Here is a 20,721-nt window from a genome sequence, read left to right on the forward strand (position 1 = left end):
TTGAACTTTAATCACATACAGGAGGCTATTGCAGGGTCTAGCAAGCTATTAACATAGCTGGGGATAATAAAATCTTAATTAAACAGAACTTGCAATAAAAGCCTAAATAGGGCTCTTTTTACAGAAAGTGTTCATGGAAGGCTGTGCAAGTCACATGCAGGGAGGTGTGACTAGGGTTCATAAACAAAGGGATTTAACTCCTAAATGGCAGAGGATTGAGCAGGGAGGCTGCAGGGGCATGTTCTATACACCAAAACTGCTTCATTAAGCTAAAGTTGTTCAGGTGACTATAGTGTCCCTTTAAGAGCATTTTTAAAGGTTATTTCAACCATTATAACTACTATAGCCCTCTGTAGTGGTTATGGTAATAACAGTACCCTTGTATCATTCTCTGGTAATGGGAAAAACTGGTTTATAACAGTTTGCCCTCTTACCTGGTCCTGCCGTGTTCATGGACTCCTATGAAGTAAAGTTTATGACATTAAGCTTCTGCAGAACTGCAAAAGCCAGGTGTAGATCCTGTCGTCTGCCGATCATTCGTTGGCTGAGAGGATCATCTGACCAACCTCAGCCAATGAATGAGTATATGCGCATCTAAATTTGCACATTAGCAAGGCTAGAACTCTTGCTCTGGGCCGGTTGATGATGCCCCACCATGCTGCCAGGGGTGAAGTTACGCCTCCGGCAGCAATTTCACAGTGTTATGCTGCACATACGACTATAGGCATCACAACCACTTAAAATTACTGACGTGGTCATGGTGCCTGGAGTGGTTTATGTCATAAAATAGTGTCAATGTTTTTATTCTTATAATTGGGAATAATTTTTAATTCTATGCATTTAAAACTTACATGTAATCCAACAATCCGATCTCCACTCCAAATTCGACATCACTAGGGCCTCGTGGTCCAATCAAAGGCTTCTCACAAGCCTTTATGTCCTCAGCCAGTATCCCTCACTACTGACCTCAAGATGATGCCCATTCTGCCCACTACAGCCACTATCAACCACTATAGCTCCTATACCCACTACAGCCCCTATCCGCAACTAGAACCCCTTTACTATAGCACCTTTCACACTCACTGTAGCCACTATATCTCACTCAATGTAGCCACTATCCCCACCCACTGTAGTCATTATGCCTTAACTATAGCCCCTATCCTCCCGCTACAGCCACTATCCCCCAGCACATACACTCTGCAGCACCAAGTTTCTTCCCAAACACACACTATAGCTTATATTATTTCCCTCCAAACAAACCCTAATGCCCATATCCCCAAACACACACTACAGCCACTATCCCCATAAACACACACTACATCGCAAACAGCCCCACCCACGCAACAACAGCCTCCCTCCCACACATGCTACCCTACAAGCATATTTTCCTCCACACCTGCAGCCACACAAGCAGCCTCAACCCACACATGTAACCCTTCAGCCTCCCAGAAACAAGCAACACCACCAGCAGCATCCCCACACATGCACATACCCCACAAGCATAATCATCAGAAACAAACAACTCCACCAGCAGCATCCCCACAAACATACAACATCACAAGCAGCTTCCCCCCACAAACGCAAAACCACAAGCAGCCTCCATGCTCATATACACAGACATTTCCCCTCCCAGCACTTATCAACCAACTGTAGCGGAGAACTGATATCCCACAGCTATTCTCCACTAAAGATCCCAGGGAGGCTCAGGAACAAGGCAATAGTAAATCCACAGGCAGAGTTTCCAGCAGGCAAAATAACACAGCAGTATCCCCACAGCAATCCCAATAACTGGACGACACACAGTTTCAGGAGCAGAACTGACAATCTTTATTCCAGGGTTCCTTATAAAGCATGCTCCCATGCAAGGGAGGGGTTTACATAAATTAGGACAGTAACCAATACTGTAAATGTTACCTCCTACACATCTCCTCCCCTCTGGGTGACTCATAATCCCCTTAACTTACACAGTGTTTTGCCCCAAACATGGATGTACCCCTAAACCAACACATAACATTAATATTAGGGTACCACTAGGTAGCCCTGATCTGGGTGAACAATATATCCAAAATTCACCCAGATCGGACTAGGGGTTCGGTAGTTAGGTGGAGTGTGAAGTTTGACCGACCGCAGACGAGGTGGTAGCCGAAAAGGGTTCCATACGTTTGGGCCCTGCGGTCGGTCTCCGTTCGGCAAATGAAATACACAATATTCTTAGCCATCCAGACCTTAATTCCCCTGCATTACATTTCCCTTGTTTGGTACTTGGTTTCTACCGATTGGGGTGATGTTAGGTCCCTCCGTTCGGTAGTTACGGAGCTCTGGAGGTCTCAGCGGTGTTCGGTTGTTTGAGTGTCCGATTTGAGTTCCAGACACTCGACGACCGAACACCGCTGAGATTTTGATGCGTAAGATGGCCACCGCACGTGGTTCGTATACCGAACAGCGGCCACCCAGGCATCAGCAATAAAGACCTAAGTTGCGGTTTCTGTGAGAAGTGTGAACGCTTAACGAGGTGCACACTTCTCACTGGGGTGGTCTAATGGTTCGGTAGTTTCATTCTCATGGAACTACCGAACCCACATACGAAATTATACATAAAAACAGGAATACACAGCACGAATATAGTTACACAGGTAAATTACAGGACAGGCCTACTGCATTCCGCTACACTGCTCCCCCTTGCCCACAAGCCGGCATACACAGTCTGATCCTACACGGATCGGCTTGGGGATGTCCGGGGTGCTCACGGATCATTTCTCCAGATCAGATTGTCGTGGCAACCCGTCAGCGTTTCCATTTTGCTTACCCGGGCGGTACTGAATGTTAAAGTCAAAAGGCTGCAGCGCCAAACTCCAGCGCAGCAGCCTGGCATTGTCCCCAGCCACCCGGTTCAGCCAGACTAACGGGTTGTGATCCGTGAGCAGGGAAAAAGCCTGTCCATATAAATACGGTTGCAACTTCTTCAAGGCCCACACCACAGCCAGGCATTCCTTCTCGATGGCGGCGTAGCTTACTTCTCTGGGTAATAGTTTGCGACTGATGTAAGCCACTGGATGTTCTCCGCCATCGGCCCCGACTTGGCTCAGTACTGCCCCCAATCCAAACATAGAAGCGTCTGTGTGTACAAGAAAACGTTTAGTTGGATTGGGAGCGGCCAAGACAGGGGCATTAACAAGAGCATTTTTCAAATGTTGGAATGCCTGCTCACACTCCGGGGTCCAGGTTACTTGGCGGGGAAGGTTTTTACGGGTCAGGTCAGTGAGGTGTTTGGCCAGGGCACTATAATTGGGGACAAACTTCCTGTAGTATCCTGCTGTCCCTAGGAACCCTAATACCTGGGTTTTAGTCTTAGGGGTAGGCCACTGAGCTACAGCCTCTACTTTGGCTGGTTCCGGCTTCTGCTTGCCACAGCCCACTCGATGGCCCAGGTACTGTACCTCGGCCATCCCAATGCTACATTTAGCTGGTTTCAAGGTCAAACCGGCTTCCCTGATCCTGTCTAGAACCGCTCCTATATGGGCCAAGTGCTCCTGCCAGGTATTGCTAAATATGGCAATATCATCGAGATATGCGCAGGTATAGTCTTGGAATCCATCTAGGAGGCGGTCCACCATCCGCTGGAAGGTAGCCGGCGCATTTTTCATCCCAAACGGCATGACCTTGAATTGGTACAAGCAGAATGGGGTGACAAAGGCGGACTTAGGGATGGTGTCCGGGGCCAATGGGATTTGCCAATATCCTTTACACAGATCAATAGTGGTAAGGTATTGACCTCTGGCCATCCGGTCTAGTAACTCATCTATCCTAGGCATAGGGTAAGCGTCGGATACTGTCTTCTCATTCAATTTCCTTTAATCCACGCAAAAACGGGTCGTATCGTCCCGTTTTGGTACGAGGACCACTGGAGAAGCCCAGGGGCTATCCGAGGGTTCAATTACCCCTAGCTGAATCATCTCCTCAATCTCCTTGCGCATATTCTCCCGTACCGCTTTAGGGATGCGGTACGGGGTCTGACGCATGGGAAGTTGCCCTGGGGTTTCCACCCGGTGGGTGGCCAGAGGAGTGTATCCAGGTACGTTAGAGAAAGTTTCTTGCTTCTCTTGCAACAGCTGCTGTAACTCGATACGCTCCTGTGGACTCAGCCGGTCTCCCAGTGCAACTTCTCCTAAATCCCCAGACAGCCTCCCATCCCCCAGCAGGTCGGGGAGGGGAAGGCTGTCACACTCGTCGGAGTTGGGTGCACAAATTGCTGTCACCTCCTCTGAACGTTCCCGGTAGGGCTTTAGCATGTTCACATGGAGCATGCGTCGCCCTCCAGTCCCTGTGCAGGGGCCAATTATATAAGTGGTGTCACATCTCTGTTCCACGACTTTAAAAGGGCCTTGCCAGGCGGCCTGCAGCTTATCATGTCGGACAGGTTTTAAAATTAAAACTTTCTGTCCCACCTGGAAGCTACGGTCCCCAGCGCCCCGATCATACCACGTACGCTGACGCGTCTGGGCCGCCTGTTGGTTTTCTCCTACTGTCTTAGTTAGGGCCTCCAGTCGGTCCCGAAGTGCCAACACATATGGCATAATGGGGTACCGTCTGCACTCCGGTCTCCCTCCCAATGTTCTCGGATGAGATCGAGGGGCCCTCTTACCCTCCTACCAAATAATAACTCAAATGGGGAAAACCCACTTGATTCCTGAGGCACCTCCCTGTAAGCAAAGAGGAGGTGCGGCAGGAATCGCTTCCAATCCCTATGGGTCTCAGCAAAGGTTCGGAGCATTTGCTTTAAGGTGCCATTGAACCTTTCACAGAGCCAGTTGGTCTGGGGGTGGTATGGGGCACTAATAATGGACTTAACATTACACAGCCTCCATAGTTGTTGGGTGACCTCTGCAGTAACCTGAGTACCCTGATCCGAGATGATCTCCCTAGGTAACCCTACCTGGGAGAAGATCTGCATCAGGGCCTCGGCCACTGTCTCGGCGTGGATATTTGTCAGGGCCACTGCCTCGGGATATCGGGTAGCGTAGTCTACCACCGTGAGGATGTACCTCTTGCCGGAAGGGCTAGGTTTCTGGAGGGGGCCTATGATATCTACCGCTATTCGGTGGAAGGGTTCCTCAATTATCGGTAGCGGATGCAGTTTTGCTTTCCGCCGGTCTCCCCTCTTCCCCACCCTCTGGCACGTGTCACAGGTGTTACAATACTTCCGTACTTCCTGGCTAACCCCCGGCCAAAAGAAATTTTGTGTCAGTCGGTATCTGGTCCGACTAACCCCCAAATGCCCGGATAGCGGAATGTCGCGTGCTATCCGCAGCAATTCGGCTCGGTACCTCTGTGGTACCACTAATTGTCTTAACACAATCGGGTCTGACCCAGCTACTTGCTTGTCTGACTCCCGGTATAACAGCTGTCCCTCCCATACAAATCTTTCCCCCTCTGCCCCAGGGTGGTCAGAGGTGACTTTATCTCTATACACTTGCAAGGTGGGGTCAGTTATCACCTCTGCTGCAAATTCGTCAGGGGGGGACCTAGGGAACCAGGGGGGTTCTCTTACCTGGACCTCCGCCTGTGTGTTGTAGTCTTGGTTGCGGGCCTGTTGCCTGGTGACCACTGGGTGTGCTTCCTCAGTGGTTGTGGTTTGGGGCACAAAAGCTGATGTGAGCTTTCCCAAATCATTTCCCAGTACCACCTCTGCGGGTAACTGGGGCATCAACCCCACTTCCACATTCCCTGACCCCGCTCCCCAGTGTAAATGGACATTCGCAGTGTCCAGCCTGTAGATGGCTCCCCCAGCAACCCTGACTGCTATAGTCTGGTTAGTCTTAGCCTTGTCAGCGACCAAGTGGCTTTTGACCAGGGTTATAGTGGCACCGGAGTCTCGGAGCCCCTGTACTGCTTTTCCCTCCAGGTATACCGTCTGTCTGTGGTGCTGGCGATTATCGGCATGGGCTTGTAGTGGGTTAGCTTCGTGTAGTACCTCCCACTGTTCTATGGTGGTGACAGGAACCACGGAGCCATAAGCAACTGGTGGCTCCCCCTGGTAGTGATGGGCAGCGGCTCTCGGTGGTGGTGGTGGTCCCGGTCGGATCCATGAGGATCGGTCTCGGAGTTGTGGGCATTCTCTTTTGTAATGCCCCCACTTCTGGCAGTGATGACAGGGCCCGGAGCTAGGTTGACGGAAACGTGGTTGTACAGCAGGCGGTGGTGGTGGTAGCTGTCGGGGTGCTACAGGGGGGTAGTTTGTTCCCCCAAAGGATTTCATCGTTACTTTTGGGGCTACCGGTTTCTGTGACCTGCGCGCATCCAGGTACTCATCCGCCTTCCTAGCAGCCTCTGTGAGGGATGCAGGGTTGCGGTCTCTTACCCACTCCTGTACATCAGTTTTTTACCCCATCATAGAATTGTTCCATGAGCAACATTTGTATCACATCTTCCATGGATCGGGCCTTGCTGGCTTGCACCCATCCAAGGGCCTCCCGCTGCAACCTACAAGCCCACTCGGCATGTGAGTCTTTATCTGCTTTTTTCAACTCTCGAAACCGCCTTCGGTATGCCTCTGGTGTTATGGCATACCGGGCCAATATAATCTCCTTTACTCGGCTGTAGTTCCGGATCTCCTCATCTGGTACAGTTCTATAAGCCTCTGCTGCCCTCCCAGACAACCGCCCAGCCAAAATAGGTACCCGATCCTCAGTACTGATCTTATGCAAGGTACACAGTCTATCAAAATCTTGGAGGAAAGCATCTATGTCTTCCTCCGCCTCCACATAGTTTTTAAAAGCTTGGTAAGGAATTTTTGTCTTTCCCTCTGTACTGTTGGTATTTGCTGTGTCCCTTACTGTGGATGGTTGTGGCCTTTGGCGCAACATAAATTCCTGCACCTCGGTCATAGTCCTGGAAATAATGTCTGGCGTTGCAGTTCCTCCATAAAAGGCCAGTCTACATTGCACTTGCCTTTGAAATTCTTCTTGTCCTGACTCATCCGATGTGTTTTGCTGTTCAGGGATTGCCCTGCCCTCGGTTTGATATTCTGCCATGACTTCTGCAATGAGGGTTGCTTTCTTTTTGTTGCTTGCTGCAATCCCTCTTGCTTCCAGTAAGTCCTTTAGCGTGGTTCTTTTTAGCTTAGCATAGTCACTCTCCATCCGTATTCCATTAATCCTTGTTCCCTTGTGAGTCTGGATCCCAGCGCTGCCAACCAATGTAGCGGAGAACTGATATCCCACAGCTATTCTCCACTAAAGATCCCAGGGAGGCTCAGGAACAAGGCAATAGTAAATCCACAGGCAGAGTTTCCAGCAGGAAAAATAACACAGCAGTATCCCCACAGCAATCCCAATAACTGGACGACACACAGTTCCAGGAGCAGAACTGACAATCTTTATTCCAGGGTTCCTTATAAAGCATGCTCCCATGCAAGGGAGGGGTTTACATCCATTAGGACAGTAACCAATACTGTAACTGTTACCTCCCACACATCTCCTCCCCTCTGGGTGACTCATAATCCCCTTAACTTACACAGTGTTTTACCCCAAACATGGATGTACCCCTAAACCAACACATAACATTAATATTAGGGTACCGCTAGGTAGCCCTGATCTGGGTGAACAATATATCCAAAATTCACCCAGATCGGACCAGGTTCGGTAGTTAGGTGGAGGGTGAAGTTTGACCGACCGCACACGAGGTGGTAGCCGAAAAGGGTTCCATACGTTTGGGCCCTGCGGTCGGTCTCCGTTCGGCAGATGAAATACACAATATTCTTAGCCATCCAGACCTAAATTCCCCTGCATTACATTTCCCTCATTCGGTACTTGGTTTCTACCGAATGGGGTGGTGTTAGGTCCCTCCATTCGGTAGTTACGGAGCTCTGGAGGTCTCAACGGTGTTCGGTTGTTTGAGTGTCCGATTTGAGTTCCAGACACTCGACGACCGAACACCGCTGAGATTTTGATGCGTAAGATGGCCGCCGCACGTGGTTCGTATACCGAACAGCGGCCACCCAGGCATCAGCAATAAAGACCTAAGTTGCGGTTTCTGTGAGAAGTGTGAACGCTTAGCTTAACGTGGTGCACACTTCTCACTGGGGTGGTCTAATGGTTCGGTAGTTTCATTCTCATGGAACTACCGAACCCACATACGAAATTATACATAAAGACAGGAATACACAGCACGAATATAGTTACACAGGTAAATTACAGGACAGACTTACTGCATTCCGCTACACCAACCAACCACCTAGTCACATTCACCATCATACCCCAAACTAGTCATATTAATGCATCCTATCGAATACCCCAAGATTTGCATATATATAGGGAGGGTGTGCACTGAAGTACCTAGCCTTGGAGCAGCAACGGGGTAAATTTGGCCATTCTTACCACAATGACCACTTCAAATTATTGTAGTGGTTGGAGTAACCCTTTAAGATTTTCAGTAAACCTGTGCAAACATTAGTTAGAGATTATCTGTAACATGAACTAAACAATGTATTACAGAATATAGTTACTTATGTGCCATATATAACTCCACATGTCCCCGATATGACTGTCCTCATTCACAAAAATGGCCACTCACAAGAAGCAATCTCTCCCTCAGCAGCTTGTAACTTGTATCTGCAGCAAAACCAAATAGTCATGAGAGAGGGGAACCCTCTTAATATATTTCAATGTGATGTATCTGTGTTAGCATTGTGTATTTTATATTTAAGACTACTATAAATAGACCATGTGGATGTAAATCTTAGATATTTTTGCATCAAAAGCTGTAAAAGAACAGAAGCTTTTTGTGTATTTTTATCACATATTTCAATGATGGCAACACCAGTTTATCATGTGAGTACAATTTCATGGGTGACCCAACAAAACATAGCATGTCTGGGTTTCATTTACACAGGAAATACTATCTTGTAACCTTAATGCCTTAATGCGTTCCTTACAATCCGTTAAAAAAAACAGAGAAGGCATTGATAAAAAAAAAAAAAATAACTTCTCATGAATGATACTGACTTTTAAATACGGTACTCCTCACTATTTAAATGGATCGATTATGGTCTGTTACAATTTTTTTTTCATACAACTATTCACTAGTAAACACGTGTCAACCAGGTGCAATCATAGAATTTTGCCTTTTTGAGGAGAGCACTGCAAATTTCAGGTCAAAATTGCTCAATTAAAAAGTTTATCTAATTCAGTTATTTTGGCTTTTATTTTTAATTCTGTTTTCAATTCACTATAATTTCTATTTTGGGCTTAATTCTGTCTATCATGGCCATTATTTTGGATAAGGTATTATTGCAATCTCTTATTTAGCCACCAGTAACCCGTGTACTATGAATTTAAGGTGTTTGGTGTAGATATATTAATAAAATGGTATAATGGTATAGAAAAATGTGTATCATATATGCTTTGATGAATCCATTGAATTTGCCTCCAGAATGAGGAAATGAGGGTGCAACTCCACCATATGAGGATGAACGTTTCTTAGAGACTCAAGCACCTTCAAAAATTAGTGGAAGATAAAGGGTACATTTGTGAATTTTGTCTGTGATAAAATACTCATATAATAATGTGCAGTGAACCTCTATACGATTATGACAATTTGTGATTATTATGCATACATTTAAACCATTTTTAAATGGGTAGAGTAAAGCATTTGTGACCTAAGTGGGTAATAAAATATTATAAGATAATGAAAGCCACTTGGATTTTTCGGGGTTAACTGTACAGCTTGCCTATAGTTGTAAATATGACAAGAAAAAGGGTTAGGTGTAGATATAAATGAAGTGAAGAACCCATGATATTTGGAGATTTGAGAATATGAATGATTGGAATAGGAATAGGGCATTGGTGGATTGAAAGGATGCAAAGGGAATGAGTTTGTTGTATTTGATAGGATGAGATGCCAAACGTATAACAATTTGTGTCAATTTATCTATAGAACAAGAGGAGCAATTATTTGTAGTCTCCACAAAGGGGTATTGTGTAAAAGTTTATTACAATAACCTAATTTATACAGGATAACATTCCATATTGTTAAGATGTTCAAGGTAAAATAGATGACATTACTAATAGGAAGTGCTGTGTAAAAATATCTGGATAGATGAATTGGGAAATAATGCTTCTCAAATTCTATCAGTGGCTAGGGGTGGAGTCTGGTTTTATTTTTTTGTTTGTTTATTACTGAGCACTCAAAGGAGGGAATTCAAAAAATAAGAAACAGCTTACCTCTAGTATAACCACTACAACAAGCTGTTATGGTTATATGCATGGAGTATCCCTTTAATATATTGAAGGCAAGAGAATAACTGTTACATTCTCATCTGTGTCTCTTTAGTTAATTGGTTATTGATAGTGCTACACAGCTAGTATTGTCAGTGAAAATTATATCTACACAACAGAACACATCTGTTGTTGAGGGAACTTTTAAGGAGTTACTCATGGTAGCTCTATTTTTTACCACTAGAAAGGTTCTTTTAAAATAAGTGATATGATATATATATATATATATATATATATATATATATATATATATATATATATATATATACCTGTTAACTCTTTCTCTACTTCACAAAATTCTCTCCTTTATGAAATTATTTGTATTTAAAAATATTAACATAGCATTTAATGGAAATATGTGATGCATAGTATCTTCCATGTCATGCATAATGCATAAATATAGTTTTGTTACATACAGTAGATGTGCCAATAATTGTTATATATACATTTACAAATAATTCTGAGAGGTATTGTCTTTACAGACAACTGCCATATGAGGGGGGAGAAGCAGACGGGGGCCGAGCAGAGAAATTGGTTTTGTCTGCTGGGTGAAAACCAGTTCTGGTGAAAGTGAGCTTGTTATGGCTAATTGATTTTTGCATTGTTCTGCAATGCAGATCAAAAGTTAGCTCTTAGATGTTGTTGGAGGATAATGGGTTAATTTGTCAAATATATATGCAAGTGCTGAGTAGTTATGCACTGGATTAGGAATGTACCGTCAATTGCCTGGTAAAAAAGACTTTAAATACTAAAATCGCTTACATGGTTATTCCCTAATATCCAAATAGCCCTGTACCAAATGGGGCAAAACTATTAGCAACCGAACGGTGCCAATTGGACTGCAAAATCCAGACATTGTTCACAATCTCTGACAATGTCTTTTTTTTTGCAATTCAGACCCCAAATAGCCTGATTTCAGCCAGACTGAACACCACCGGATGGATTAAATCCAGACCTAATGCTTCAAATCTTGGCCTGTAGGATTCAAATCCCGGCCAAGATATTAATAAACATGTAAACAGGGAGTTATTTACTAAACACCTGAAAGATCAAAATTAAGAAAAGGCCTTTTCTTGATTTTGATCTTTCAGCAGTTTCGCAGATAACTTCTTACATTGTTACCATGTACTGATACCTTCACTCATTCCCCATGGGGAATAATGGGCTTCCAATTTTGGACAAACTAAAATTAACAAATCGAAATCGGTTAGATCATGTTTTACAAACTCCAGACATTGTTAAATAATGTTTGGATTTTGCAGTCTGAAATCCATGTACTGCAACATATGGTTTTGACAGCTTTAGTGGATAACCCTGTTAAATTAGTCCCATTTTTATTTATTTATCTTTATATGGCATTTTACAGGCTGCCCTGGGTTTTAAATACATATTAGAGCAGCATTCTATGGCTGGAAACAATTCCCTTATATGTGGCAGGTGAACTTACATACAATGGTACTACACACCTTACTTATTTCAATATACCTTACTGGTTGGCATAATGCTTAGCGAACATATTGTTTGTACACTATGGCTGAATACTGTAGTCCCAGGATTGATGGGAGTTGAGTGCAGGTCTCATATGTGTTTTAATATGTTACTAAACAGACAGCATAACATACCATGAACAGCTGCAACAACAGCACCAACAAAAGCAACACGTGTTTGGTCTTTGGTTCCCACTAGGAGCTGGAGATACAACAGAGGTTTCTTCATTTTGCGACTGCTGCCTTTTTCTCATTTCAGCAACGTCCTCAGTGGCTAAGAAATAACACGAGAAATGTATTTTAGGGACAATCAACAAGATGTGAGCCATATATATTGACAATCAGTATGGCTTTAATATATTAGCAATGCATCTAGTGCCGTCACATTTTACAGCTCTATACATATTGTGTGCTGGGTATAACCAGGGATCAAGCCGTACCAAAAAATAAAATATATAATATATAGCAATAACCCAAAAGATGGTCCGCACTCACGGTCTTCGTTTACAACTTAACTTTTATTGTTCACATAAAAGAACAAATTGTGATGCCTTCAAGTATCGACGTTTCAGTCCCAGGTCGGGACTTTCCTCAGGACAGCATCATCAAAAAAAATATATATATATAGGACGTCCTCAGGGTAACCCCTCTATATAACATCATCCACACATTTATTCAGTTGCTTACATGTGTCTACTAGGGTGTTTTATCAACATAACAAAATCTCTGACAATGAATCTTAATAGCAGTCATTTTTTAATTTTTTTATTTCTCGGACTCCTTGTGGCCTCACTGTCCCTACAATGTATTTGTTGTGTATAGTTTTCTCCCCTTTCCCCTTTTGTTTTCTAATTTATTTTGGTGCCACCATCTTCCTCAGCTTAGCAGTTACATCACACCTCTGCCTTCCTCTGTCCTTCCTCCTCCATGTGTCAGATTTTGCACATACCCACTTGTCCCTCTACTACAATGGTCATGGCAGACTCGACGTGAGCATGAGGGATGTGACGGGCAGATAAGTATTCTGGAAAAATTTGTCTTGACAAAGGAAGTGGAGTTAGCCTCGTCAACTTTTGTCAAGTGAAAGAAAATACTTAAGGAAAAGTATTCCGTATGTTTTGTTAAGAAAAATTAAAACGGAAAAGAAGAACAGATTGAGAGATAGGGAGACAAGAAGATTCAATTGAGAAAAGGTAGGTTTGAGGTGATAGAGCTGCTTTAACTTTTCTAATTATTGCTAGGCATGATTGGCACCCTAAGCAAACATTCCACTTTAATTTTTCATATGTTTGCTTTCTTTATATTTTGCCACCTCTCAGCTATGATGTGCATATAGCCTAAAAAATAAAACCTTTTTGTGTACATGAGAAGATAGAAGTAGTATGGAAAAAGTAAACCTATCGTAATAGTAAAATAATGAAAAATATGAATATGTGTCTGTTAAATGCCATCATTGAATCTGTCCTACAGGGGTTTTAATAATCAAATACCAAAATATGAACAATTAAAACCCATTTATAAAGAATTACCGTATATACTCGAGTATAAGTCGAGTTTTTCGGTACATTTTTTGTGCTGAAAAACCCCAACTCGACTTATACTCGAGTCACTGTCTGTATTATGGCAATTTACATTGCCATAATACAGACTGGGGGCTGGCAGGAAGCTGTTACTTACCTCTCCTGCAGCTCCTGTCAGCTCCCTTCTCCTCCGCGCCGGTCCGGTCAGCTCCCCTGTCAGCTCACAGTGTAAGTCTCGCAAGAGCCGCGGGTTTATAGCGCGGCTCTCGCAAGACTTACACTGGGACTTACACTGGGAGCTGACCGGACAAGCGCGGAGGAGAAGGGAGCTGATAGGAGCTGCAGGAGAGGTAAGCGCTCTCTGACAGCCCCCCTCCACTGAACTGTCAATGCCACTGGATCGCCAGCTAACAAGCAGGGAGGGGGGACAACATTTTTTTTTATAAAAAATTCAATATATATATAAAAAATATTATAATAAAACAAACAAAAATTAATATTATAATAATAATTTAAAAAATAATAATAAAAATGCCCACCCCCCACCAAGGCTCTCCATCACACTCTGCATCACATACACACTGCACTCATACACACACTGCATTCATACACACACTGCACTCATACACACACTGCATTCATACACACACTGCATTCATACACACACACTGCACTCATACACACACACTGCACTCATACACACACTGCATTCATACACACACTGCATTCATACACACACACTGCATTCATACACACACTGCATTCATACACACACTGCACTCATACACACACACACTGCACTCATACACACACACACACTGCATTCATACACACACACTGCACTCATGCACACACTGCACTCATACACACACACACTGCATTCATACACATACACACACACTGCATTCATACACACACACTGTAAATAAATATTCAATTAATATAATTTTTTTAGGATCTAATTTTATTTAGAAATGTACCAGTAGCTGCTGCATTTCCCACCCTAGTCTTATACTCAAGTCAATAAGTTTTCCCAGTTTTTTGGGGTAAAATTAGGGGCCTCGGCTTATACTCGAGTATATACGGTACATCCATTTAGTATACATAGAAAGTTGATACTCATTTTGAATTATTTTGATAATTTCCCATTCACTGGCTGCTGGGACTGCCTTTTGAAGTAACATGTTAAGTGTGTCCATCTGCCAAAAAAAGATGTTGGTCTTGTGCGAAGAGAAGCACATGATTATGTACAGGGAAATCAGGATTTAAAAGGTGAACAGGAAAAAGTAAAGTTAGAGAACTTGTTCACTCGCTTCTCTAAAATTTCTGAAATGGCAACTGCTAGTGCTATGTGCTTGACTGCTCCTGTATTAATGTAGTGCTTCTCCCTTCACATGAAGAAAGATGGATTCCTCTGTAAATATAGCATGGAAACTGAGTTCCCACTGCCCTAAATCCCTTGGCATAGCATGTATATAATGTCAGCAATTTCCAGAGCTCTAAATACATTCAGTAGCAGCTATAGGGCAACATAGTTTGATATATAGAAATAGAAACACAAGGATTAATTGAGAAAAACTAATACCATAAGTCAAGAAAAGAAAATGTGCTGTTTTTTGTGTTTGTATTATACTATTGTTGGACCAGCTTATAATATAGAGCAGTGCTTATCAAATAACTCCTCGAGGACTAATTCTGGTTCAGGTGTATATATGTGTGTGTATGTATGTGTGTGTGTGTGTGTGTATATATATATATATATATATATATATATATATATCTCCCTATTGGAACCCAACTGAATAATTCCTAAATTCTGCACAGTTGGTGTTTTTGACTACCAGTAAGCAAAATATATTGCATGCATCATGTTGACATATTAATCTCGCTCTGGATGTTTAATAATGTGCATTTCCTGCAATTTTCTTGTGAACGATTTTAATGGGAAGGGGATTTAAAAGCTTTCATGACAACTCACATCTGAGCCATTGTTTGGCATAATCAACACAGTGAGGTTTCAGGTTGAGGAGCTTTGGATGCTGATAATTGTCAGCTACTGGAGTCTGTGGTAATTGTACATAATGAACTAGACGTCTAGCTGCAATAATTGATGAACTATCAGTGCCTAGTTAAAATTTTAATATAATGATTGACCAAGCCTTGCATATTGGGGCTCTCCAGTCAGCTAACAGTATAATGTCCACTGTCACCAGTTGTGTAGAAGATGTATGCCAGATAATCTGAGCATTGTGTTAACTTTATAAACCATATACTACTAAGCCATATGCTTACTCAGTGTACCCACTAAAACTATTTTCCTCTTAAAAGTACACACATATGTTTATTTTTTTCCATTTCAAGCTTTGTTTATTGTAACTTAAATTTAAAGGCAGGACAGCGTATGTGACATTTTGAAAATTTTAAGTAGATTAATTGGGTAAGATGTGCAATGGAGAGAGTAAAAAAACATAAACAATGTTGCTCAATGATGCTCAATTAAATATATGAATAGATATCATAGCAAGCCTGATTTCAAAACTATCAAGCCCCAATACTGCTGTAAGAAAGTCTGTGCTCCATCAGCTCAACGTCTGCAATGAACAAGGTAGCCTTCTGGAAGACCACACTAAGACTCTATTCTGCACAGCATCATTTATATTTAATTTAACCACCTGTAGATTTATTTTATTTTATATATCCTGTGTGCATTGTATATATGTTTTGCCTTTATTCTTGTCTGTCATGCTAAAGTGTAGTTTTGCTAGCCCTGTATGTAATTGTTTTATTCACCTATATGCATTACTCTATTTCCCCTCTGATTTCTGACTGACCTCTGACCCCTCCCCTTTTTATTGATATGTTTGTTTTTATTTGAATAAACTAAACATCCCTTCATCTATGTGCCTGGGTATATATCCTCTTCCTAAGCTTTATTGCAAGCATATGTGACCCTCACATATCTTTATTCAACAGCCTGATTTCAAAACTATCAAGCCCCAATACTGCTGTAAGAAAGTCTGATACCCACCCTCCCTCACCACCTGACCCCATGCTCATTATTACATTTATAGATTGTCTGTCACCTACATTTTAGATAAGTAAAAATAACAGGTGTACACACTGACTCTTATTGGTACACACCTGCACTTTCTTAACCCATAAAACTTAATATTTACCCTACCTTCACCTGCTCTTGATATTCCAATTATTTCCAATTTACTTTTTCCCAGTTTAGAAATGATCTGTCTTCTCCTCCTCTTTATTTCCAACTTCTCCCTCAGTATAAAAATCTCTCCTTACACCCACTTCACTCATCCCCCAAACACTTTTACATATGCCCCTCTCTGTGACACTTCCCCCTTCTCTCATATCATGCATTGTACTCATTTTTCTACTCTCTCACTCCCACCTACAACCAAACTCATCCTAGACCCCATGCACACAAAACCCATTCACCCCTTCTGTCACTTTCTCTCCTCCTGCTTCTAGCAGCTGGTGATGTCTCTCCCAATCCAGGGCCCCTCACCTTCTCTACACACAAGAAAACCAGAAACCCCACAAACTTTATCACAATACCCTGCCCTTTACCCTCACTTACCAACATTCAGTGTGCACTCTGGAACGCCCGCTCCATCTGCAGTAATTTAAAATCAACAGCCATACACAACTTTTTTTTATCTCAAACTCACTCACACTACTTGCACTTACAGAGACCTGGCTGTCCCCCTCTGATAGCGCCACTCCTGCCTCTATTTTTAGTGGGCTACAATTCTCTCACACTCCCAGACTCAACTGTAAAGGAGGTGGAGTAAGCATCCTTCTCTCCATTTAATGTACCTTTCAACCAATCATAACTGCCCCTGCCCTATCATTTTCTTATTTTGAAGTTCACACTGTCTGCCTATTTAAACCCACTTCTTTAAGAATTGCTATCATATACAACTCCCCCTGGGCATCCTAGACTCTTCATTGAGCACTTTTCTTCCTGGCTTCCCCACTTCCTCTTATCTGGCACTCCTTCCCTTATACTTGGGGATTTCAATATCCTAATCAACAACCCCAACTGCACTGATGCCTCTTGTCGTCTCTCTGTAACCTCCTCCTTTGGCCACAAGCAATGGTCCAATTTAGCAACCCATACAGCAAGAAACGCTCTTGATCTCGCCTTCACCAATCTCTGCCTCTAATCTCTCCAATATTCCTTTTCCTCTGACCACCATCTGCTGACTTTTGACATTGGCATACCCAAGACCCAATTTACACCACTATCTGAACATCAATCTCATAGAAACCTCCAATGTCTTGACCTAGAGCATATCTCCACTAATCGCCAAACTCTCTGCAACCTCCTTCTACAATTCCACCCTCTCCTCTCAACTAGACATCATGGCACCTCTTGCATTTAAATGCAGCAAGTGCCCACAACAACAACCTTGGCACACCAAGTTGACTCAATACCTCCAAAAATGCTCCAGAACTGCGGAACGCTGTTGGAGAAAGTCTCACTGTGCGTCTGACTTTCTCCACTATAAATTTATGCTGCACTCATACAGCTTGGCTCTTTCCTCTTCAAAAGTAAATTACTTCAATACCCTCAGAACCACACTCTCCAGCGAACCCAAATGTCTATTTCACACATCTAACTCTCTACTTTGCCCTAGTGTTCTTCCTCCACCTACTATGTTGACCGCCTCAGACTTTGCAACTCAGTTCACTGACAAGATCTCTACAATCAGGGAAGAGATCTCTCATCTTTCTTCTTCCCCTTACAATACTTCCTTTAACCTCACTCCCTCTGCTGTTCTATGTTCATTCGCACCCGCTACAGCAGAAGAGGTTTCTGCTCTGCTCCAGTCCCCCGCCCCACCACCCGCTCCCTTGATACAAATCCCATCTCATCCATACTCTCCTTCTCTTTCTCTACCTCTCACTAAAATTCTCAATCTCTCTCTCTCCTCTGGCATATTTCCATCGCCCTTCAAATATGCCACTGTAACCCCAGTTCTAAAGAAGCCCAACCTTGACCCTAACTCCCGGTCCAACTACCGTCCTATCTCGCTACTGCCTTTTGCGTCCAAGATCCTTGAAAGAGTTGTGTATGCGAGATTGACAGACTTCCTCGAGTCCAACTCTCTGCTAGACCCACTTCAGTCTGGTTTCCACGCTAAGCACTCTGTGAAAATGGCACTGGCCAAAGTATCCAATGATCTACTCACTGCAAAATCTTGTGGTCACTACTCTATCCTAATTCTCCTTGTCCTTTCTGGGGCTTTTGACACTGTTGATCATCAACAGCTTCTTCTCATCCTCTGCAATATCGGTCTTCAAGATATTGCTCTCTCCTGGTGCTCCTCCAACCTCTCCCAGCGCTCTTTCAGTGTTTCTTTCTCTGGCTTTGCTTCTTCTCACCAACTCCTCTCTGTTGGTGTCCCCAAGGTTCAGACATTGGTCTCCTACTGTTCTCTATCTAGACTGCCTCCCTTGGTATACTCATTAGCTCCTTTGGCTTCAAATATCATTTCTCTGCGGATGACATGCAAATCCATCTGTCCTCTCCAGATCTCTCCCCATCCCTCTTGACTAGTCTGACTGCCTCTCTGCTATTTCTAACTGGATGGCTGCCTAATTTATTAAACTCAACTTGACCAAAACTGAAATTCTGGTCTTTCCTCCCTCAAGTGTTGCTACTCCTGTGTCTGTCTCCCTCCAAGTCAACGGTGCTACCATCAACTCCACCACGCAGGCTCACTGCCTGGGTGTTCTCTTTGACTCCGACCTCTCCTTCACGCCTCATGTTCAGTCTATCGCCAAATCCTGCCACTTCCATCTCAAAAGTATTGCACGCATCCGACCCTACTTAATGTCAGATGCAACTAAGGTGCTGGTCCATTCCACTGTCCTTTCTCGCCTTGACTATTGTAATCCACTTCTCAGTGATCTTACGTGCTCCCAACTTGCGCCATTACAGTCCATAAAGAATGCGGCGGCGAGGCTCATCTTCCGCTCCGCCCACACCTCCCACGCCTCACCCTTCTGTCAGTCCCTACATTGGCTTCCTGTAAGATATAGGGCTCAATTTAAAATTTTGGTTCTTGCTTTCAAATCTCTACATAATGCTGCTCCACCTATCGATCCTCCCTAATACACAAGTGTGTCCCGTCTAGGCCCTTAAGCTCTGCTGAAGACTTAAGTCTATCTTCTGTCTGTACTCCCCCCTTTGATGCTCGCCTTCAAGACTTCTTAAGGGGTGCACTTCCCTCCTCCGTTAGATGTTCACCCAGTCTCCACTCCTTCAAAAAATCATTAAAAACCCACTTCTTCATAAAAGCGTATCAATTAAACTGTTAATAGCTCCCGACTGATTTCTCTCTTGCAACTGTCATTAGTCTAATACTATCCTTACCTTTTTGTGTCACTTTACCCCACTCCCCCACTAGCATGTAAGCTCATTTAGCAGGGCCCTCAACCCCTCTGTTCCTGTGTGTCCAACTTGTCTGGTTACAACTACATTTTTTTTATCCACCCACTGTAAAGCGTTGCAGAATTTGTTGGCGCTATATAAATATTAACATAATAATAATAATCATCAGCATCTTTGGTGGTATTCACGCTCCCATTAAAAGCAAGGTCTACAAGCTTTTTGTTTGATTCTGGAAACGTTGTCAACATATCTCCTTTCTGATTGGATATTGGTTAATAATCCTGGTAAAACTGGCTAACAATTACAGTGTATCTTCATCATCCTCATTATATATTATATACAGGGTGCCTTATGGATGGCAGAAACATATTTTGTGGCAAAGTTACTGGAAATTTTTTTATCTTCACAAAGGCAAGCTGAACAACCTTCACAGAGTGTACTGTGGAGAGTTATTAATATTCTCTCATCTTGGAAGAAGCATACAAAGGTCTTCAAAGCTGTCCAGACAAATTACCTCTCCAAGATCATGATCACTTGTTACCCTCTAGAGATAAACCCGTATCTCACCTATTTATATCAGTTTGAGTATCTTCAAAGACTAGCATCTCAATAATAATAATACCAAGGATTTGTCTTTGTTCAGATTCAAACATTCATGGGTTTTATTCAACTATTTTTTTCATTATGATAGTATTGTTTATGTACCTCACATTCCTCTTGCACTTGCCAAGTTGATGGGTTAAATTATCTTAAAGCAGCAGTCCAGTATTGTTTTGTTTGTTTCCCTACACTGAATGAATTGCATTGCATATGGTAACACAGTATACAAAATGGTAGGATAATTTGTGAAAATCACATAATAAGATTGGTTAGCTATATGTGGAATAAATTTGTACGATGTAGAGATACAAAATTATACACAGACTATATGTAGCATGTGAAGCACTTACTCCATAGATTGTGACTGATAAGAATGAAGGAATGGTCACTGGTACAGTCAGGGATTTCTCTCATAAATT

General features: G+C 43.0%; 1 protein-coding gene across 3 annotated transcripts in view; it reads right to left on the reverse strand.

Annotated features, from left to right (window-relative positions):
* Window positions 1–20,721, reverse strand: part of RGS17 (regulator of G protein signaling 17) — a 132,695-nt gene that overhangs the window by 36,668 nt on the left and 75,306 nt on the right. For all 3 annotated transcript variants that reach the window (XM_063441347.1, XM_063441345.1, XM_063441344.1), the window contains one exon: window positions 11,897–12,035. In XM_063441347.1, coding sequence (XP_063297417.1) covers window positions 11,897–12,015 — 119 coding nt within the window. In that variant the 5' untranslated portion in view covers window positions 12,016–12,035. The remainder of the gene's footprint in view (window positions 1–11,896; window positions 12,036–20,721) is intronic.

Source organism: Pelobates fuscus, chromosome 2 (genome assembly GCF_036172605.1).
Source record: "Pelobates fuscus isolate aPelFus1 chromosome 2, aPelFus1.pri, whole genome shotgun sequence".
NCBI lineage: Eukaryota > Metazoa > Chordata > Amphibia > Anura > Pelobatidae > Pelobates > Pelobates fuscus.